The 23806-nt window shown below is 38.6% G+C and overlaps 3 protein-coding genes across 4 annotated transcripts in view; 2 read left to right on the forward strand and 1 right to left on the reverse strand.

Annotated features, from left to right (window-relative positions):
* Nucleotides 1–23806, forward strand: part of LOC136447520 (uncharacterized) — a 268540-nt gene that overhangs the window by 67963 nt on the left and 176771 nt on the right. The gene's annotated exons all lie outside the window — the stretch shown is intronic.
* Nucleotides 825–10143, reverse strand: LOC136447531 (uncharacterized). Of its 2 annotated transcripts, none has more exons than XM_066446541.1 (13): nt 9965–10143; nt 9394–9529; nt 7104–7189; nt 6210–6702; nt 5780–5980; nt 5244–5282; nt 4231–4245; nt 3899–3919; nt 3648–3680; nt 3521–3538; nt 3290–3304; nt 2608–2691; nt 825–2066 (listed from the first exon to the last, which is right to left on the reverse strand). In XM_066446541.1, exons 5-13 carry the CDS (start codon nt 5970–5972, stop codon nt 2041–2043), a joined length of 444 nt encoding a protein of 147 aa, XP_066302638.1. In that variant the 5' UTR covers nt 5973–5980; nt 6210–6702; nt 7104–7189; nt 9394–9529; nt 9965–10143; the 3' UTR covers nt 825–2040. The 2 variants fall into 2 exon arrangements, with proteins under 2 accessions (XP_066302638.1, XP_066302636.1); XM_066446539.1 differs by having other exon boundaries at nt 2608–2694.
* LOC136447525 (S-adenosylmethionine-dependent methyltransferase Rv2258c-like) lies at nt 19702–22499 on the forward strand. Its single transcript, XM_066446533.1, has 3 exons — nt 19702–19912; nt 20572–20694; nt 21362–22499. The coding sequence occupies exons 1-3, from the start codon at nt 19729–19731 to the stop codon at nt 21922–21924; spliced, it is 870 nt and encodes a 289-aa protein (XP_066302630.1). The 5' UTR covers nt 19702–19728; the 3' UTR covers nt 21925–22499.

Raw genomic sequence — 23806 nt, forward strand, 5'->3', positions numbered from 1 at the left:
TCTAAAATTGAAAATTAAGGTGTTTCTGCCAATATTTCCCGGGTATTTTTGCTCGTAATTCGCTTTTTTGCGGCCCAGTGCCGTACATTTCCACGCCGCTATGACGGCCTTTTTAAAATCCTGACGGCACTCGTAACATATCGGTCGACCTCGCTACAAAGTAAACGTTGCTATTGGGGGAAAATAAGACGATTTGAAATTCTAAAATACAATTTTCATACAAATAACTTTGACAGTCAATAACTTTGACTACTACTAGTATATTCCGAGTATATGTTATCCAACCTTGAATTCTAGAATAGATAGTTCTCGTTATTGATTTCTTATAAGCAGTTGATATTAGCATATTTTCATCTAAAAAGGCCAATATTAATCATAAAGATTAGCTTCTTCTTACATGTTCTTGTTACATAATTCCCAACATAGGTCAGTTCTACATGTATTCTTTTTATTGTCCCTTGCATGCTGTAATTCCAACTTTCCATTGGCCGTCCAAGTGGACGCTTACACACCGCGTGCTTTCTTATGAAATCATTGCGGAAATTACTACAAAGTTACGTTATATCTACCTGAGTTGGTGAGCACATCCAGGCCTTATTTTCAGACAACGTTGCCAAAGGGAAAAAACGTCTATTGACCTTGATGTCCTTTGTTTTAATAATGACCAATATACGTTATTGAGAAGCTTGTATTTTTCCTTCGTCAATTATCATGATCACCCCTTTTTGTTGGTGGATCGCTCTCAAAAGTCTTGCATTTAATCAAATCAACATGGTACAAGATCCAGCACATATCTTAAAGGAAACACCATGACATTGTAAAACTTTAAAGTCGAAATCTTTATTGACACGACAAAAGTACAGCGACTTTCGTAAGGTCTTCTACAACTAAACATGCAAACAACAATGGTATACAAAATGATTAACCTATTAAGTACAAGTATATGAATCAAACAACAATGGTATACAAAATGATTAACCTATCAAGTACAAGTATATGAATACTTCAACATGTCGAGTTTAACGTATCACTTACACTTCTAGTTCTAAGATCTTAACACTTAGTCTATTTGATATAATAACCTATTTTTGCACAGTAAGGGTTGTCTCCTTCTAGAATGTATTTGAATTTATCTATAGAATGTTATGTATCAAATTCTGTTGAACAAGCGAAAAGAAGGTTGAACAGCTTTGGGCGTTTATCATGATATCGTGGACAATTTAGGATAAAGTGAATGTCTGTGGATTTTCTAATTAGCATAACTAAATCACCTCTTAGTGTATTGTGATGAGAGTTGGTGTGTAGGTAGCGGTTGAGAAGACGATGGCAACGGTCAACTTTGGCGAGTGACCTTGGTACTGCAGCAGAACTTCCAGTTATACCAAATTGTTTTTTATACCATGTTCTTGATTTTTTGGTGGCAAATAGCTTTTGATGTAAGGGAAAATGGTGTAGATTTCGTCCTTCTAGCAGGTTGCTCTAGAACCGCAAGGGCACTTTTGTGAACATGTTCCAAGGAGGATAACTGAACAAAGGAATAACGGATTATGCGAAATTTGGTATGCAGGTAGCTTAGACAGAGATGCAAATCATGCAAATTTAGACTCAAGTTGAATATCTATTGATAAAATCCTACAATCTGGATGTTTTGTACAAGCGGACTCAGATACATGTCACATCTGTAATTTATGGCAGATGGAACACTTCAGATGTCAACTATGCATTGCCAAGTAAATCCCTATTTTACATAACTTAACGCAAAGTACCAATGGTAAAGGATCGGAATGTCGACGTTGTGAGATGTGTCACTTAGTTTAAGTTGACAGTTGTAGATAACCAAGCATAGCTTATGTAGATGTGGAAGTCATTTGTATTATGAGAATATTTCATGGAGTTTGCATAAGTTTCGGAGCAAGTATAAAATAATAAAGATGGCCCCAGCCTAAAAGACCGGAGATTGTTCCACTTTGGTTATCTTGTCTCGTTAGACCATCCTGATGCACATGTGGTATTCTTGCTCTCCTTTCGTATCTCCACATGCTAGTCATCAGAATATTCTGATGATTCTGAAACAAACAAGCGAAGAAAGGGATTATTATGGGCATGCTTCAAACTTTAAACTTATATTAAAATGGCAGCACATCGTACGCAATGTAATCGGTACTGAAAGGCATTAATTTTTCACAGTCTGACTAAAAGCAGGGCATTTACAAATGTAAAGTTAACCATGTATCCTGACTGAAACCAATGAACACAAAGCAGATCATAGCAGAAAATTCTTAGACTGATTGAGTCTTGCTGTCAAAGGGTATCTAAAACATGTAAACTGCATTCAATAAAATGTTATGCAGTTTATTAAGATGAATATCTTGTAGCCGTTTTCACGACCGTTGTCTCCTGTCTTAGCTCTGGTGGCTATCATTATTTTATAATGATATTTCATTGATTATGCAAATGTGGACCCAAAACCTACAACACTTTTAACGAGATTTGGAAAACAGATTCTGACGTTTTGCCACAGAACCGTAGAAATCTACTACGAAATCAAAATCGAATTTGTCCTATAATTTTCGGCCCTATTTGAGAGAAGACATTATACAGACTTACCGTCAGGACTTTCATCAGGACTTTCATCAGGACTCTCATCAGCACTTTCATCAGGTCTTCCTTCCCATTGTCTAGGAACGTTTCCTGCTACACACAACACATTACAAAATGTAGACACAAATTAAGGTTGTGGGAAGAAAAATACATAGACAAAAAACAATGATCTTACAAAAAAGGAGATTCTCAAATCAAGGAAGTACAAATCAGGCAATGTACACAAATCAAATTGATGCATGGTAAAAATTATCTATTATTCAAATAGCTAACTCATTTGCACAGATTGTATCTTTACCAGCCAAAGTACACAGTCATGCTGTGTAATGCATTGAAGTCTTATCTAGGCAAAGATTATTGAATCTTCTCTTCAATTGTGCAAATCAGGCCTTGAATTACATCATTTATGTGAAATGATCGTCGGTTACCACTATAGATATTATTATAATCATAATATTCTGAATCCAATTCTGCTGGATTACTAACCATTCCTAGAAAAAAGAAAATCATATTACATTTTCGAAGTTATACTATGGCTCTAAATTTTTCAATTATCCAACAAAAATCGAATTCTTCATCTACACTTATATCATACCAAATTAAATACATGTATCATAATGGTGACGAAAAGAAACCATTCTCACAAAAACATAACTTTTCTGGTAAAAATAAAGATGAAGTAACATACCTGCCCGGAGAATTTCTAGAGGTTGGAAAAGTAAAAAAAAGAAGATGGTCAGATTTATCAGGTTACATACAAACGTACACAACAATACAAATATTCTATATCTGCTTCGTGCACCTGCTACTGTGAATGCACAAATGTTGAAAACAGAAATGATATAAAAGTTTTATCTAGACCAGGTCTTCCTACAATTTACATCAACTATCATCCTGATTGGGAACAAACTGTCTTTACCAAAGCTCCTGATTGCAGCTGTGAAAAGAGAGGATATAAGAGTCAGACATGCATTTGGCAACAATTAGGAAATATGAAAATTGCCAGGTATTTTTCAGATGTTCATGAATGCCCATACATAACTTGCCTGTTATTACTGCTAAAGTAGCTGCTGCTGCAGCTGAAAGACAAAAGAATATGAACAACATTTATTAAGTGTTCAGATAAAACCGTAAAGATATTTGATGCTTTCATAATATGCATGGTCTTGTACGTAAGTATTGGCATATGTTTTAGAAATGACAATATTCAATGACATGTTAGCAGTTCATTTTAACATACGCACTGAATAATGTTCCAACGACAGTCATAATTTTACTCCAAAGGGATCTGCCTTACCTGTTATTGTGAAAGCTGTTGCTGTAAGGTCATTGTAAAAAAACAAGACATGGTTAACTTCATTTTGAGGTGCATGTACAGTAAGTGTTCAGAAATAATTTTCATGCATTTCAAAATACGCAAAAATTGTACATGTATCGCATAATTCTATCTGACACTTTTTATAATATTATTATTTTGGTATGTGATCCTTTGGGTACATGTTATGTTTTGAAAATGGCATTTCATAAATGACATGTGCCTTTATATATTAAATTTATATATGTACAGGAACACTCTACATTTTATATTCCAGTGACAATTGTCTTATTCATAAAAAGTCTTTGTCTCACCTGCTAGAGCAATTGCTGTAAAGAATTGTAAAAAAACATATATAGTCAAATTTATTTAGGGATACTGATAAAAATCTGGTGTGTTACGCTGAAGGGCCATTATAGCGGCTATAGATAGATATCCAGATAAAATCAAGAATCTTGATTATACTAAGTAAAACACAATATAACTGTTAATGATAGTTCCATGACCTAATTCCTTTACCGAACAATAAGTGTGTTATTAACCACAGTGAGTACAGTAGAGTCAATTCCACATTACCGAGAGGGTGTTTGTTGCCTTTTGTTCTAACATTTGCAAAACCTTTGTAACAATCTAAGGGAGATAAGTTACTGTTTAGAACAATTTCCAACATTCATTTGATGTTCTAAATAGTTTCTGCTGTGTTCCAACATGTTAGACAGATTTCTAACATTGCACATGTTATTTGTATTATTTTTGAAACTGTTGGAAAATAGGTTGATCATTTGTTCCTACATGTTCCAACATTATAACAACAAGGTATAACTGGGTCAGTGGGATGGGAACAGGGCAATTCACACATCCCTTCAAAGTATAGGGGATTAGGCCTGGGTGCCATGCATAGACACCTCAAGACAACAGTCTAGACGTGAAATCTAAAAATATACAGAGGCAGACAATAGAGTGTGATTAGCACCTACTTTTATGGGGGCAATAACCCAAATCTACCATTTGAAAAATGATGCAAATTGTTCCAACATGTTCGAACAGTGAAACAATCACATAGATGTTTGAAAATTGTTCTAAATAAAGAGATATTTGTGCAATTACTTTCCAAATAGTTCCAACATATATAAATAAGTTCAAACATGTTCAAACTTTCATTCTTGATTGCTTGAACAATTTAGAACTATTTTGACTGGAATAGTCTTTTATCTAAAATTGTTTGAACTCATTAGCAATATTACCTGAAAACCCTCTCGGTGACATGGAATTGACTCTATGTGATTTAAGACAAAATTTCACTATTTTAAAGAAAACCTGTACTTACCACCCTGCAAAAGATTGCTCACTTCATCTTCATTTCTTCCTACAGACAGAAGTTGAAATAAATTAATCTTGACCGTATTAATTTTAAAAACAGAATCATGGCTCCATGAACTACGTGTATTTGATATACATGTACATTCTTGCTATACTACTACCAGACTGCATTAAAGTTTGTCTGAATCATCAGAAGTTTTTTTTGTAGATTTATTATAAATTGTCAGATATTCCTCATACACATGTACAACAATGTGCTGACCAACATCATAGATGGCTGAGAACCAGACTGGGCTTAAATAGACCAAAATGTGGATTGTCAATGGAGATGCAACAGGCCCTTGATAAGTGAAAAAGGCAGCGAACTTCACATTTTCAACATTCCAAATGGCCACCATATTTCTTACCAGGGCATGGAAATATGGCTTGCTTTAGAGTCCACATTAAGAACATGGAGAGCACAATTCTTTGGCTCAGCAGGATAGGCACAGCAGTCTTTAACCTTGGTGACTTTCTTTAAAGATTGCTAATATTTCTAAATACCTGCTAGAGACAGACTATCAGAGCTTGACGTCGTTGCATCCATGGTGTTCTCTTTCTGTTGAGTTCCCTGGAGGGCGTGGCTTTTCTGACTGTACTTTGGCAGTTCTCTGTCATCCAGATGGAGTACCTGCAGTAGTGTCCTTGTGCGTGTCGGTGGTTGATAAATGGGGTACTCTTGAGTTTGCTTGGGCATGGATCCTTCTGAGCATTGAATGGGATATTGACAATACATTGATACCATTCAGTATGATAGTAATTAATCAAAATACATGTAATATATATCAGAGTATTTTTCTATGAGTATTGACTGGTCTATATTTGATCTGTATCTTATATTTGATTATTATATACAATTTACCAATTCTACTGCATTATAGCTGATGTAATCATAGCTTTGTCATATTTTCATCAGTAGAATGACTGCTCTTACCATGTGCAACATGTGGGTCCAGAAGGTATTTCAAGGATCTTCTTGATGTCTTCGATATCAATAGTTGACTCTACAATGATTCTCTCTGCACCAAGGTGCTGTAAGGCATCCTCCGTTACTAAGCTACTGTGCAGCAGATTGTCCAGTTCCCCTCTCTTGTACATGAGCCACAGCTGAAGAATCCCATCTATCTTCGTACAATGTAAGTTGAACACAAGGCTGCCGAAACTATAATCAACAACACGTATTCCTTCAAATTTCTCCATCTTCTGGATTGCTTTGTCAATTCGAAGTAGGTCATCGATAGTTCTAATATTAGCTGTTGTCTTTTGCAGCATACAGAGAGTTACAGGGTCGGTAATGTCATAAGTGAGCAGTCTTTCTATTACAGAGGCAATGCTTTCAACATCCTGGACCTGAAAGGTTTCTGCACTGTCTACCACCTGTGCACGAATCTGCATCACAAGGTTTATATATGGTGAATGATGTTCTTCTGTGAAGAGAAAGGATAAGTACTCAGTTTAAGAATGTCTCATAGTCAGAACAAAAGGTTTCATGCACAGAACACACATTAACAGAATCTAAGCAATATGTTGATGTTCACCTTTAACTAGCTTACACATGTCACAAGTATAAAATTCCCATGATCTGTCGCTAAACTAGTAACAGAGGCCTTGTCGAACAATAAAGGTGTTTTCATGTGAAATCACAGTCTCCATGCTGGTTGGTTGAAACAACCTGTAAATTTGCATATTTAGAATGTCATAATGAGTGCGATTACAGACACAGTTGTTTCAGGTGAAAGGGTTGCAGTCAAAGTGCAAATTAGTAGCTGCTAGTACTAGTAGTAGTCAAGTGATCCTAATTGTTCAGCATTATTACACTAAGACTTACCGCTTCCTTGAACTGGTGTCTGAGTCATGAGGACACTCTGCAATCCTTCAACTTGGGCAGGTGTTTGCCTTGAGGAAGTGCTGTCCCTGTAATATATTCATATTATGTTGTGTTATCTAGTATCATTATCATTATCATCATTATAATTTATCTTTGATTATCATGATTTACTACTATACCTCTACCAACATTATCCTATGTCAAGTTCATGAAATACCATTCAATTCGGTGTCCTACGAGTCCGAATGGGCTGGGCGACTATTTAAAGTCGCAGGACACGTAAAAAAAATTCATTAATTAATTAATTCATTCAATATTTGTGATGCAGCCCATATTCTTCATCATTCTAGTAATAGTGGGATTACAATGTAACTTACAAAGAGTCACACAGGCCAATTCCCACAGCAATAAAACAAGACAGTGCTTTTCAAAAAAGTTGCCGTTTTGTCTAGGTTTATGAGTGTGAAATGTCTTTTCCTGTCCTGTTATCGAAGTAAAATCTGCCAAAGAAAGTCACTTAAAGGCTGTTGAGTCTGAGAAAAATTGTCATTTTGGGAAAGGAGTACCGTTTTAATACTATAATAGAGGAAGGCAGATTGGGGAAAGAAATTGTGAAGTTACGGCACTTATCCTAAGCTCGTCTTGGCTTACAACTTGTACTTTATTTTAAAATAATGTACAATAAGTTCATTTCAAAAGCTATCAATGTAATTATGTACATGACACGCAATAAACATACAATTTTAAAAAGCACCATTGAATCATCAGCACTAATGATGGTAATTAAGTCAAATAGAAGTTCATAACAGCTACTAGTATGCCTGTGGCAAGATTCCATCTAAAATTACTAGCAAATGTCAAACAAGTATTCAAAACCAATTAACAGCTACCTCATCTCTATATTAAGTCTGGTTTCCACATTCACAACATTTCTTCCTAATTTTCCTGGATAATTTTGCTAAAATTCATGAAAATTACCATATTTGAACATCTGAAGTCTGAATAAAGGAGCATTTGCTACTGTACATGTAAGTGTAACAAAGGATCACTGTTTTTGGTGGAGTATCCCTATATAATGTCCCTGATCCGACGCCCTTCTGGAGTTTGAAAATCCTAATTTTTATGCAAACAATATCAAGAGCCTCTGTTTACATTGGGAATAGTAGTTTAGTGGCAAGTGTTTTGCGGGAATCATCTTACCACGCATAGGAGCCGCGCCGCCGGATTCTGGAACCTTCTTAATAGTCGGCAACACTTCAGACAATATCTGGTTCATTTACATGTAGAATTATGTTCAACTGCAGTTACTTTATCTGATTCTACAGCAACATTTGGTTCAGTACGATTTTACATGCGGTGTTTGCGTTACGTTACACAAGCATCCGTTGCACGGTATTTTCCATTACAATGAGCAGCAAATTTTGAAGGCCGGATCCTGTTCATAAGATAAAGGCCTTGCATATATTAAATGGTTATTTAAAAAGAAAAAAAATTCCACTCGTGGTGTCGATGTGGGGTCTTTCTGATCTCAAGCGACAAGCGGAGTCCTAGGACGTAACTGGTTGAAATAACTTGTAGCTAGACTAATTTTGATGGTACATTATATGCTTTAACCTCAGTACAAGTACATGGTTTATCTATGTCGATTTTTGGTCTTTTTTTTTACAAAATCAGTTTTTTCTTGTGCAATTTTGTGGCATAGATGTAATGTGGCCATTTTTCAGCATACTGAAGTCCGAAACCACAATGGAAGCATGGCAATGCAAGCGGCATGGACGCAACGAATTTGGTTCAAGATCCAATAATTATTGCATTGTTGCCTTGCTTGTTGCCTTGCCTCATCTCAGCACAGCACAATGTTGTCTTGGCACCCCAAAATCCTCCTATTAAAGTGTAATGTGTCTTCAGCTTTTCCATCAGAAAATTTATATTTCCAAACAGTTGTAGCGGTTACATGCGGTCGCAAACTAGCATGAGTCATGCAAATCAAGGCTGCCTGGCCTTTCTTGCTCACTTGCCATATAAGGTCTTCATGGTGTGTGACACAGTGTTGAACCAAGTACCATTAAAGGAAGGATCGATGCATCGATGGAAGGTAAGAGCAAAGACATGGACCAAATGCAAAAAAAGGTGACCAAGCTCTCACAGATTGATGGAAATTTGTTTCAAATTTCTTACTCTAGACATACATGTATCAATGGAAAGCCCGCCATGTTTCAGTCCAAATATATTGGCAATGACATACAAAACATTAAGTTTGTTGTAGTGAAGGACAATTACATTAATGTACCTAGGCCCCTTGATTCTGTCTGAAGCGTCAGCATAGGGTTTTCTGGAAAGCCTCGCTTGTCTCCGTTCTAAGGCACGTTGTTGGTTCTGCTCCATTCTTGCTCTCTGTGCTTCTGATATCCGTGCCGGTTCTGAAGCTGAAACATCAGTAAAACTTTTTAGATAGTCAGCATTTTATAACAACTATAACATGCACTATCCTCAAATTTCAGATATTAACAATGTTCAAATAAAAAAGTTTTGTTCTGCATACTTCTCATTTCATCAAAAAAGAGATTGGATAAAATATGAACCTCACTGCAAAGTGTAATATGAGGCATTTTACAGATAGCCACAAGCAGTTCAGCAAACAAAATGTACACAATTCTACTCTAGTCAACTGTGATGAGGAGGGATATAGACTCAGTCATGTTTTGGCCCCATACTTCAAGTGCTAGGTAAAAAGCAGTTAATATTGCTCGGAGAAAGACGACAGGTGGTCACTGAAATATCAGGTATGAACCACTATTTGAAACGGTAGTGTACAAAGAACTTTGTTATCCAGTTCAGGACCAGGTCAAATTTGTGCTTACCTTGGCCATGAGCCATTGTGGCTGGTAAGCTTGCATCAGCACCTTCATGCTGCAACTCATTGGTCTGGACCATACTCATACTCGTAGGTGTGCGGGGTGGGTGTGTCACGAAATTGTTGACATATTTTTCTCTGCCAGTGGGATTTTCCTGAGTTTTCTTTCTAAAATAAAACAGAATATAAATATGAAATTGTTTTAATAGAAAACATGTATTTGCAGGTCTGAAGATAAGATGTGTTACATTCTATATTGTTAAATGTCTATCTCAAGATTTTGACATATAGCTGTACTATTAAGATTAAACTTTGTTCCACCAAAATGCATGGTTAGGGCTGTGCATGCACAGTGGCCTTTTTCCTGGAGGTGGTCCTGGTTTTGTCAGCATGACTTACATGTAAATGTATCATAAATCAATTACTTACTACATATTACATTCTGTACAAATGTCATGTTATTATATACAGTCATACCTGCCCAAGGCGACCACCCGGGGGACCGAGCAAAAACAGTCGCGATGGACAGGTGGTCGCCATGAAGAAGATTCCAATCATAACATGTTTCCAGGTCGAGGTGTTCAAATACCGTGTACCACGTAGATGGATGGAAAATTATGTGATTTTAGACAGCATGACCCCCACCAGGTTCAATTCACATTGACAGAAAGATCCTTCAGAAATTACATTTTCCGTTATCTTTGTAATGTTTGTATAACGTTACATCGTGAACAAATGTTCGGCATTACATTTTGACTAAAAACAATGTCTGCCTCGATGACCTTGCAGCGCCTTCCCGCATTCACACGTTACGTTAAAGTAAGAGTAAACATACGCATATAAAATCTAGGTTTTAAGGCCTGAGACAAATCCCTAGAAAACACCTGCTGACCCCAGCCTTCTTTTGGGCGCCGACCGCTGGATTAAAGTGGCAAAAAGTTTTAGATATGACAACTGAAGGATGAAAACGGAAAGTTGTGATACCGCCGCCGAGCACGCGACCTCATCGAAAGGTAACAGTGGAGCAGAACGCACAGCGTCGGCGATTACAAGCAAGCAGCGCCCAAGAAAGGTTTGTGAGAGTCATGGAAATAACAAGAATATAAGAATATTAATTGTCATCAATAATGAGAGTTACTTAAATATCCATACACAGAAGCGTCGTGTGTTAGAAAAGTCAGCGTTATATGCCGCGCCGAAACAAAGATGGCGTCGCGGACCAAGAAACAACATGTCTTGGCCAACGTTTTGCCCTCCACCGCGGAGTCATTTTCCGGCGGAATTTAGTAAGACAGATACACATTTTTGTTTAAAATACAAGAAATGGATAGTAATTTCTCTTAAATCTGACTTTTTGACGCCATGCACTACGTGATCGTTTTGAAAATTGAGTTCAAACTGAACCGAGCTTGCGGTAAACTATAAGATTACGATGGGCACAACAACATCGTTATTTATGTATCCACAATCTTTTGTATTTCCAATGTTTATAGTGGGAACGTTTTATCAAAACACTTCATGGAATCAATGCTATTCATATTTTTTGTCTGTCAAGGTCTTAAGAGTCATTGCATGAGAAAACCAGGCAGAGGTGGGAAGATGGGGGTCGGCAAAATCGGCTCAAACTTTGTATGTGTGATAGGTATGTGGAACTATGAACAGCCATATAATAAAAACCCTCCAGCTATTTTTCGTTATGGCGTTATGGGACCCCCCTCTTAGACCCTCAAGAATCCAACAATTCATGGCTGAAAATTACTAAAATTGCAATGGCTACCTTGACAATTCTGATTAAGATACGATTATGAATTTTATATTTCCATATAGCACGGGTTTCCTAGTTTTGCCTGCCAAAAGTTGAAGGTGAAGCATTGAAATTAAGAGGGTGTACTAGGGGGTTACCAGAACCAATGAAAGCAGAATTTTCATCTCTTTGAATTTTAGTCATTTTTAAGGGGCATTATCTGCCCTGGGCAGTGGCTTTGGAGAATGATTTTACTGTTGCTGGAGAGAGGAACATCTACTGATTCAAAAACAAGCGTCGTAAATTTGGGACACTCATAACGCGAGCCGTGAATGGGGGCTCTTTATGGGGATTTGTCGGGTTCGGGGCAATAATAAATCAGGTTGTGACGTCTCACTACGGGGTAAGTTATGGCAATTTTTTCTGCCGCTACGTGAAAACCATGCATAATTGTCATAAAATGCTAGCACAAATCAGAAATGTTGATTTGGGCTCTACATGGGGGATATGAGGATACTTAAAAAGTAAATTAAGCTTGTTTTGCACATTTTACAGTTGCTTTTTAAGACATCAATCAGTAAATTATTTACTAAAAAATTATGTGCAATTATGAAGTGGTCAATAGTGAAAAAGGCTATGTATGGGGGTTATCAGGACCCCACATATTTGATATCACTGGTATACGCAGCTTCATGGAAAATCAAGAAACAAGACAGTCACTATAACAAATGTCGGAGAACAGTTTGAAATAAATACATATAATATACTTCTCAATTTGGGTCAGTACATGAATCATAATGAAATCAACAGATTTTACATTGCAGTTGCAATTGTTCCATTTCAAAGAACATTCAATATTTGGTATCAAGCATTCTCGAAGAACTCAGCCAATGACTGTAGCTAGTAATTTCAATCTCTTTTGCACATTTACAAAATCTAAATGATACAATCCACACAATTCATGCAATACAAGGCACCTGGCTATTGGCTAGCAGGGCAGCCAGGTACTTGGGAGCTAAGTGGTTAAGTACTATGCTACAACTGCAATAGTTTTGAATATTATTTAACCAAAACATACATTTGCTGTAGGCGTTTAGAGGTTGTCATAATGTTATGGGAATGTGAAATCTCAAAGATTGAAAAAAAGTCAAGGGCATCACTGAACTTCTTTGTATGTATTATTGCCGTAATGCAGATAACAGTGAATTCAAAAAGTCAATGCTTCATAACATAGAAAAGTCCATAGTTTTAAATGCTGACCCTCGCAATATTAAGAGGTGGCTAGATGCAAACAGACTGACACTAAATGTCCGTGAATGCAAGTCTATGCTTTTTGGCACTATACGAAGGCAGCGCCTAGGTAATGAACAACTAAATCTTACTCTTTCTGGAACGTATTTGGAAGTAGTTTCATGTCTTAAATATCTAGGTGTTTGGTTTGACCCCTGTCTAACTTGGAGCATAGATGTCAACAAACTGTGCAATACGGTGTCATCTAGGCGGAGTGATAAGACGTTTAGCTTCCATTTTACCACCTAAGACACTTTCTATGCTGTTCAACTGTATGGTTCTTCCAAAGATTGAGTGCTGTAATACTGTTTGGGCCAACTGTGGATAATCTCTCTCTGACAATGTCCAGAAACTTTAAAACCGAGCAGCACGAATTGTCCTCGGTCTGTCACGTACAGCACATGTGGATAATGTACAATTATCTGTTTTAGACTGGAGTTCCCTTGCATCTCGCCGGCAAATGCACCTCCTTCAACCCGTCTTTAAATCTATTCACCAACAAGTGCCAGAATACCTACAAATATTAGACAGAACATCTAACATCTATGGAACAAGACATAATTCAAACTTATCATTGCAACTTCCGAATGTCAGATTAGAATCCGGCCGAAGAAAATTTACGTACAGGGGTGGCTTTGCCTGGAATGATTTGCCGGCTACAGTTAGAGTGGCCACGTCGGGCCTAACTTTAAAAAGCTAGTAGAGCAGTAATGCTGACCTCTGACCTCCAGACACGGCCTGCCACATCGACTTTGATTTACGGTGTATGATTTGACGCTCAGTTGTGTATATATTATTGTTTTGGTTACTTTTTGTTCATTAGTTCATGTTATTTCCTTGTTATGTTATCTGTCTGTTTATGTTATTCTGTACGCCTGAAAAGCAGTGCGTTTAGCACTGAGTGCGCCTGCCCTGGATAAAGAAAACAGACATAAATGAATGAATAGAAACAGCCCAACATGTACAGATGCGCACAATGGTTTCAACTTGGCAGATGTAGGAGGCTTTCCCGGATACTGGTCGTGCTACTGGCAAGTGGCAAGTACGTGGAAATTGCGATGCGTAACTCCTATCAGCTTCAAGGCATTCAGCCCTTCACATTTGGCGTGTTTGCAGATGTTCGTTTCTCACAATGATAGATGATGGCAATAGTTGATATTTTTGTATTATCCCATTCATTTCATCCTCTGTGAGGTGACACAAGTTTCTTTACAAGTCCCTGTCATGAATCATCATCCTGTAAACCAATATCCTCCTTAATCACCTTCTTGAGAGTCAGACTGAGTGAAGAACAAGTTTATGTGCAAGATCTTGGACTTCAATTTTTGCATAATGGTATTCATCTGTTCAACGCTTATGACTGTTTCAATGGTCCTATGACATAATTTTAGGAATTGCATGCATTTTGTAGATACATGTAGTATCAAAATTTTGATATGGTGTGTCTAACCCTGGGAATAAAAATTACATTACATGCTACAGTAGTGGGCTTCGTTTCTGAGAACACTTTGTAAGTTTGATAATCTATGAACTGCAGTTTGTTGAATTCAGTATTATACCTGTACTGATCCTGATTGACCATCAAAATTATATACATTTAGCTGAAATCTAAAATTGTTCTTGACATTTGTTATAGTCTAATTCTTTATTGTCCAAATAAAGTATATGTAGCTCTGCACCCTTGTGCACGGGTGTGTTCCAGTGAAAATGTGGAGTTCTGATAACCCCCATACATAGCCTTTAATTTGAAGTATTACCATCTAATGAATGAATACATGTATGCATATAATTTTTTAGTGAGGAACTAACTAATTCTTAGAGAGCAACTGTGAAATGTGTAAAACAAGCTTAATTTACTTTTTAAGTATCCTCATATCCCCCATGTAGAGCCCAAATCAACATTTATGATTTGTGCTAGTATTCTATGACAATTATGCATGGTTTTTCACGCAGCGGCAGAAAAAATTGCCATAACTTACCCCGTAGTGAGACGTCACAACCTGATTTATTATAGCCCCGAACCCGAAGAATCCCCATAAAGAGCCCCCATTCACGGCTCGCGTTATGAGTGTCCCAAATTTACGACGCTTGTTTTGAATCAGTAGATGTTCTTCTCTCCAGCAATAGTAAAATCATTCTCCAAAGCCACTGCCCAGGGCAGATAATGCCCCTTAAAAATGACTAAAATTCAAAGAGATGCAAATTCTGCTTTCATTGGTTCTGGTAACCCCCTAGTACACCCTCTTAATTTCAATGCTTCACCTTCAACTTTTGGCAGGTAAAACAAGGAAACCCGTGCTATATGGAAATATAAAATTCATAATCGTATCTTGATTAGAATTGTCAGGGTAGCCATTGCAATTTCAGTAATTTTCAGCCATAAATTGTTGGATTTTTGAGGGTCTCAGAGGGGGTCCCATAACGCCATAACGAAAAATAGCTGGAGGGTTTTTATTATATGGCTGTTCATAGTTCCACATACCTATCACACATACAAAGTTTGAGCCGATTTGGCCGACCCCCATCTTCCCACCTCTGCCTGGTTTTGCCTGGTTTTCTCGTGCAATGACTCTTAAAAACATTTCCGCGAAATCCGCTGGAAAAACGTGGTCGCCATAGCCAAAGATTGTGCTCTGTGCGGTCCCAATTCGTGGAGGTCGCGTTGGACGGGTGGTCGCATTGGGCAGGCCGCAAAATGCTTGTGCCTATGAGGAAAATTTTCGGGACCGAGAAAAAGTGGTCGCCATGGCCAGGTGGTCGCGTTGAAGAGGTGGTCGCCTAGGCAGGTATACAGCACATAGCATGCTTGCTTTATAGATACAACGCACGATGAACGAACTCATGTCGAGTGCCGACAGTATTGTACGAATTAGAATCTATATAGTATCGTCCGTCCGTTCGGTACGGATACAATGGCTAATTAAATTTCAGACGGCTCATGATGACAAAGGGTTGATGTTCACGCCCCTACACTGGCAATGAAAACAAAGTTCTCTTTGATTAATCGGGAATGCGCCCGGAAAGCATTGGCATTTTTTTTTCTATGGCGTACGACTCCGTATTTAAAAAAAATTCTGAGACCTCAATGTCCACTCAAATCGCAATGAAATATTTGGATTATACAAATGACTTCAAAATTTGCATAAAAGCTTGGTACACCTTTAACTGAATTACACAGGTCACAGTGTTGACAGTCCAATAATTGTCCAACTCGCATACTAAATATTATCATAATCCATGAGACATGCTGACTACAAAATCAGGACACAAACACACACACACACACACACACACACACACACACACACACACACACACACACACACACACACACACACACACACACACACAATATGGAGATACTGCAGTTGATACCGAACTAGTAAGGTCTTCATGTGACAGCGCCCAACCCCAACACATTGGAGAGAGGAAAGGTGATGCAACAGTTGCAAAAAGGTTGACGGTTGTAGGTCAAGTATCAAGCTTATCGTGGTACCGTCTGACTGGTTTGGTTGGGTTCAATGTCCGACTGATGGCCTAAAGCACTGGCATACTATTCTCCACACGTACGTTATCGGTGTCGCGCCAAATTTCTACTCCGTCAGGTTTTTGCCTCCTTGAGACTGTAAGAGTGCATGGAGTTAGGGCTGATTTTATCTATTAGGCTGTAGGAAACCATAAAGCCATGGCTACTCAACGAGCCGAAGGCTATTCTAAAGGGCTAGCATTGGTGACTAACAGTACACAATATACAGTTCAAGTGGTTACTCGTCCCATAAAAAGGCGTTTACAAAGCATTAGACATGAGGTTAGAGTTGCAAGTTAGGATACCCAAAGTACGGTCACTAGTACAGGGACCGAATTCAACTGTTTTCAGGAAGCCCAAGCCCTATAAAGTATCGATGGAATGTTAAATGTGATCCCCATACAGTGTCTGGGCAAATATTCGGTAGCGGCAACAATCTGGCGTGACACCGAGCTGAGGCATCATGGCGCACGAGCAAACCCCTGCAGAGACAGCGGAGCAGTTCACCCGAAGGCTGACCACAACCGTCTCGTCAGGGTTCGAGACCCTAGGACTGGCCATTGGTATGCGCACGGGTCTGTTTGCTAAGTTATTTGATCTGTTATTTGCTCTGTTATTTGCAGATGATACAAACTTATTTGTCCCACAAAAATTTTGACACGTTAGTAACATCTATGAATAATGAATTGTATAAGATAAATCAATGGTTCAAGGCAAATAAATTGTCCCTTAACGTAAAAAAAAAATAATTTTATTGTCTTTGTAGGAAGGAACAAGAAATGCGATAAAGAAAAGGCTAGGATCTATATTAATGACAATGCTATCAATCAAGTAAGTCACACCCGTTTTTTAGGCATAATTATAGACGAGAAACTTTCATGGAAGAACCAAATTGATTTTGTTTGCAAAAAAATTTCCAAAAACATAGGCATCATAAGAAAAGTCAAATCTTTGCTGTCACGAAACATATTCATGGTTCTTTATTACAGTTTGATTTACCCTTATCTAACTTATTGCAACATAATTTGGGGTAGTACGTACACAACATCCATCAATCCTGTTTACTTCTTTCAAAAGCGCTTTGTACGAATAGCAGCCAATGCTTCATTCACAGCACACACAGCAGCTCTGTTTAGTGATTTAAATGTTATGACTGTATTTGACATCAATAAATTTCAAATTGCCTTATTTGTCCATAAAATTGTCCATAATAGCTCTTCCCTACCTGAACAATACAAAGGTCTTTTAAATTTCAACTCAGATATCCATCACCACTATACGAGACAACATAATCTTTTAAGACCAATTATGACAAAAACTAGTCAAAAACAACATACAATAATGTTTAGAGGCCCCGCCGTATGGAATAAACTCAGCCAAATTCTACAGTCCTGTTCGTCCTTGCCCGGTTTCAAAAAAAACTTTTAAAGATAGATATCATAGAACATCCTAGTATTACTTTCTCCTGATTTGTTTGTTTTCCCTGTTTTCTTCTTTTCCTTTGGTAGCTGATGACAGAATGTTTCATATGATTGTTATTTTTGTATAATTTTGACCTATTTCTTTATAAATTGTTATTCATTATAATACTTATAATGTTTACAATTCAAAATTCACTTTGTAATTCCTATTATTTTCATTTGTTTCATTAGGATTTATGTTTAAATTCCAATTTCTTCTTCATTTAATTTTTCCTAGTTTTGATTATATATAATTTTGTAAAAGTTCCATTTGTGTAGTTTAGGGGAGGCCCCCGAAAAGCCTTATAGGCTTCTGGCCTCCCCTGCATGTATTCTTTGCTCTATTTATCTTTGTTTTATATTGTACACGTGCAAATAAACAATAAACAATAAGTTGAGTAGCCTGGACGGACCACGCACATCCATACAGATAGTAGAGGCTGCGGGCATGAAGGAAAGGTGAGTAAGCTGGTGTGATAGAATGTTATGGGCTGACCGATGTATGTGCCAAAGTTCAGTCACGATGTATCAAATAAAACCATCCGACAAGTCAGAAAACCGCCCGGTGTCAAGCCAGATATCTGAGCTTGCCAAATATGTGAAAGGTCAGCTACTGCACCTAAGCACGACACTTGGGGGGGGGGGGGGTCGTTTCCAGTATACGTGAGAGGAGTACTCTAAGTGCAAAATATTCGTGAGACGTGGTAATTTTCAAGCATAAGTCTAACCCTAACCATAACTATGACTCTAAAACTCTAGCCCCAAACCCTTCCCTAATCATAACCCTGTAAAAGTGTTGTGCTCAGTTGCAGTAGCTGACCTCTCACGTATTTGTCAGCTCAAGAATTTGGCTCTACATAGGAGGTTGGGAATTATGAACACTGATTTGACGACATTTGTTGTGTCAAAGTATACAGCAAAATTCATCATTATGAAAATGTTTCAATGTCGTTGTAGCTGCATGGGTGTTTTTTAAAGACCGATTATGACATCTACTTCCGGAATAGTGGAGCACAAAATACGTTCAGTTTGTGACCAATCGTTAGCTAGCTGTCAATAATAAAGCTTAACAGACTTTCTTGGAATCACCACACTCCTGTTGGGGAAATACAGCTTAAATTGAGTTGCTGGGAGTCACTTTTAAAAGCTGCAAGTAAACCAAGAAAAGTTTTCATGAAGCTGAATTACGCCAGCATTCTTAACGGTACCAGGCATAAAGTTGAAGAGCAGAAATTTCAACCCTTCGAATAATTAGAAGGATAGGACGTGGACTGAATTGTTTTACCTTTTTCTCCATTCTTTCAGTTCCTCTTGTTTATTTTTCAAAGGCATATATGTGTGTCCTTTATGGCCAAATGAGCTTAAATCTAGCGTGCGGCTCACATAGGAGTGAGTAGATACCGTCGAAATATTCTTTATTCTTCACATGGTCAATTTTGTTAAAAAGGTGCATCAACACAATGATAGAGCTGAAAGACAAACTGTTATAGAGTGAATCAGTGCGACAATAGCTTTAAAAGATGAATTAAATGATTTGTCCTTGGAATGATGCATCAAAAAGATAAACAGGTTTCGTTTGAGATATGAATTTTCAAAGACATTTCTAAAAGACGAAATGGTTTGGGAGGGTAGGAACGCAGTGATAAATTGTCGTGCCGCATTTGTGTATTTAACAGATCACATAGGTTATACTACGTGATTTCTAATTCCCTCCATTTGTGTACAGGTATGTTCGTGAGTGGCTTGCTGTCATGGCGACGGCTCGGGTCGTGGAGTACAGCAAGGAACAGCGGACCTACTACCTCCCTCCTCACCGCCGCGCCGTTCTACATCCGCACGCCGGGGAGAAGGTGGTGCATATGCCGGAGTTCATGCGGCTCCTTGCCGGCTTGGTCACAAACGTAGCCGACTGCTTCAGGCAGGAAGGACCCGAGGGTTAGTATGGAACAACATGTTAGAGAAGCCAGGACCTGGGGGTCTGTATGGAACCGTATGTTAGGAAAAGGCCCGAGGGTCAGTATGGACCCGTATGTTAGATAGAGCAGAAAGAACCCGAAGGTCAGTATGGAACGACATGTTAGAGCAAGACGGACCCGAGGGTCTGTATGGAACCGTATGCTAGAGCAGAAAGGACCCGAGGGTCAGTATGGAACAAGATGTTAGAGCATAACGGACCCGAGGGACCACTCAGTATGGAACAATATGTGAAAGCCGAGGGTCAGTATGGAACAACATGCTAGAGCAGGAAGGACCCGAGGGTCAGTATGGAACAACATGTTCAAGCGGGAAGGACCCGAGGGTCAGTATGGAACACGAGGGTCAGTATCTGAGAACAGGATAGACAAGCGAACGCGTGAGGGTAGGAGCACTAGCCATGGGAGCTAGTATCTTGGAACAGCCATGGCCTATATGGGTTAAGGGTCAGTGTACAACATCTTAGAGTATGGGCCCGAGAAAACGCATCTTAGAGCAAGACAAACTAACGGGATAAGGGACAAGTGGACAACGTTGAACTAAACTATAGAGGCATAAACTGTGATAGATCATTGCATAAAGAAAGCATGAGAAATATTTGTGTTGTTTCTGTCTTATAGGTGTGCCATATTCAGCCTATACCGGGTTTCAAGATTGGCAGTTAGAACTGAGAACGTGGGAGTTTAATACTGACCTGGTGGCCAACTTTGTACCGACGGTAACAGGACTAAAGGAACGTCTGGGTGAGAAACAAATGTTGTATTCAAATCCATAAAGGGATAAAGGCGTGTAGTAATGAAGTAATGAATCCGTCCTCTTAAACTTAATTAAAGTGACACATTTTCCTAGTTTTATAAGGATATTTCAATTATATCAGAAACACAAGTGCGGGAAATCACCTGTTACTTTGCATCCACTACTTAATTTTTTTTCACAAATATTGTATTCAAATATATAAATGGACACTGGTGTGTAGTCTACCTACCTACCTAGTCCCTCGACCTCCGGGTCGTTGGGGGGACAAGGTAGTGTGTAGTCTACCCAGTAATGAATCTATCCTCTTAAGCTTTGTAATGACACATTTGTCTAGTTCCATGCATATGCTTAATTTCAATTATATCAGAAACATAAGTGCGAGACATTGAAATCAAGCATTCACCTGTTACTTTGCATAAACTACTTAATTTTTTTCACAAATGTTGTATCTAAATATATAAATGGACTCTGGTGTGTAGTCTACCAAGTAATGAATCTATCATCTTAAGCTTTGTAATGACACATTTGTCTAGTTCCATATGCTTATTTCAATTATATCAGAAACACAAGTGCGAGACATATAGAAATCAAGCATTCACCTGCTGCTTTGCCTAAACTAATTATTTTTTCTCTCAAACCTGATGTCCCATGCAGAGTCGGGGATCAGAGTCAATGACGCGGCGTGCGGCAGGGGCATCCCGACACTCTTCCTAGCTCAGCACTTCCCCAACAGCAAATTCGTCGGTACCGACATCGACCTGGAGTCCGTCCAATGGGCGGCCAAGGAGAGCAAAGAGCGTGGACTGGTCAACGCGACGTTCCAGGTGCAGGACCTTGCCAAACTCCCTGCTGATTGGTCAGACTCGTTCGATTACGTGTTAGTATGGGATGCGGTACATGACCTGGCCGACCCGGAGGGAGCGCTTCGGGAAATTTTCCGCACGGTCAAACCTGGGGGTCAGTTCTCAATGGTAGACATCAGAGGCCATGCGGAGTTAGCGGATAACATTGACAACCTGGCGGCCACGATGATGTACGGCGTCAGCTTGCTGCACTGCACGCCTGTGTCGCTGTGCTTCGGGGGGAGAGGTCTGGGGGTCATGTGGGGGCAGGAGCTGGCGGTATCCATGCTACAGGAAGCCAAATTCACTAACATCCGGGTCCTAGACGTGCCCAATATTCCCGGAAATCTTCATTTCCTTTGTGACAAGCCATGAAGCCAACATCAAGCTCTACCGATGAAAGAATTCCCCCCGAGAACATAAGATCGCCTCATTAATTGAGAACAAATACGTTTGAAAAAAAAAGCTGGCTTTCGTCCAGAGCTATTAAGGCTTAACAGATCGTTTGATATAGCGCCTTCATTGGACAAAGGCGCCACCTACCAGATCTTCCTAGAACTGCATTATTTTTCCTGTCAATGAAGCTTCTTTTTCATGGATTAAAAGCACCACCTAGCAACGTTTATTAGAACTGCAATAATTCGATGTAGGGCGTCGCCCCAATAAAAAGCATTTTGCTGTGCCAAGGACAGGTTTAGGCGTGCGTTTTACATTATCACTGGCGTAGTTTTTAGCAACACCAAATGGATGCTTTAGTGTGGAGATAGTGTTTTGCACCAACAACAGGGATATATTTCTGTACCTGTGTGTTTCTACGACTTTGTGTACGTTTATCATCATAGAAATGTCGCTTTGCGTGTATAACTGGCACTGGATGACTGACTGATCTTTTATCTTCTGCTGTAGCACCTCCATGTTCATTGATGAAAAAATAAAGCGTTGCTCTGTAAGCCTGTATTCTTTTATTAATACGCGGAAAAATCCATATTTCTAATGGCTTTAGATAAACCCTTAATCATCAAACATACATGTACCTATATTTACAATATTACTAATAAGCGACAAGAGGCCAAATTAACGAAATCATTAGACTAGTGCAAGCTTATATTTGTATGTATATACGTCTGTATTTGCAAACTGTGATGTTTTCTGTTGTGACCTGTACTAAACCCAGTTAGGTATGTGTGTGCAATAAAGGTCTTCATTCATTCATTAATACGCAACTTTATGACAAAAAATCTAGAAAACAAACAACTCATCTGGACATGTTTTACTTTCTGCTGGAAGCACACGTGTTCGTCATGCAATAGAACATGATTCAGCCAAATATAACCGTGACAACGATATTTATCGCATTTTAAACTACGAGTACCCACTATCCGCACGAGGACGCTGTTCTACCGTCAGCGTCTGACCGCAGCACTTATGGCAAAATGCGTTTAAATCGGACGTTAATTGGTGATGTTACGTTATATGTATGACCACCAAATTTTCATAGGATGATATACGAGTGAAACAGATGCAATATGATAACATTTCTCATTATTACGTAATATGGCGTGATTATGACGTCATTTACCTGATTGTATTGGCTAGAACCGGAAAAACAGGGTATTCCGATTAAAGGTATACAACAAATTTTGACAGAAACGGTGACTTGCAGAATATAACTGTCTGCCAGGATCCATGGTGTGTCTGGAAGGTGAACACAGCGTTACGGCGCAATCCTGAAGAAGTCCTTGATAAACAAGGTTATTTTTAACCCCCCTACTATTCATTTGAGGAATTTCCAGCACCCTTGACCTCACAGAATTCTGAACAATTTCCCCGAATACTATCATACATGTCTATCATCTTACCAACAGCAGGCGTTTGACGGAGGTAAAACTACAAAATTGATTACTCAAAGCAATTAATTATTTTTTTAAACGCGAAATATCCCGGTTCAGACGGAATCCCAGTTGACGTTTTCACACACTTTCCTATTGTTGTACAGGCCGACAGGGCTATACAAGCAAAACAAGAGTTCGTAGACCTCTAATCTCCATGAACTATCCTGTTTATGCAAATGACTAATACATTTACATAATATATGCTTGGTAATAAACACCTTTATCTTAGTAACACAAGTTTCAATATTGACAGTCCTATTATTTTCCACTTACATGAATTATGGCACTAATGTGCTTACAATAGAAAGCAAAAACAAAATGTCCAGAAAAACTGCTTTTAATTGGCTATGCAGTCATATATAAAA

This window comes from Branchiostoma lanceolatum, chromosome 13 (assembly GCF_035083965.1).
Source record: "Branchiostoma lanceolatum isolate klBraLanc5 chromosome 13, klBraLanc5.hap2, whole genome shotgun sequence".
NCBI lineage: Eukaryota > Metazoa > Chordata > Leptocardii > Amphioxiformes > Branchiostomatidae > Branchiostoma > Branchiostoma lanceolatum.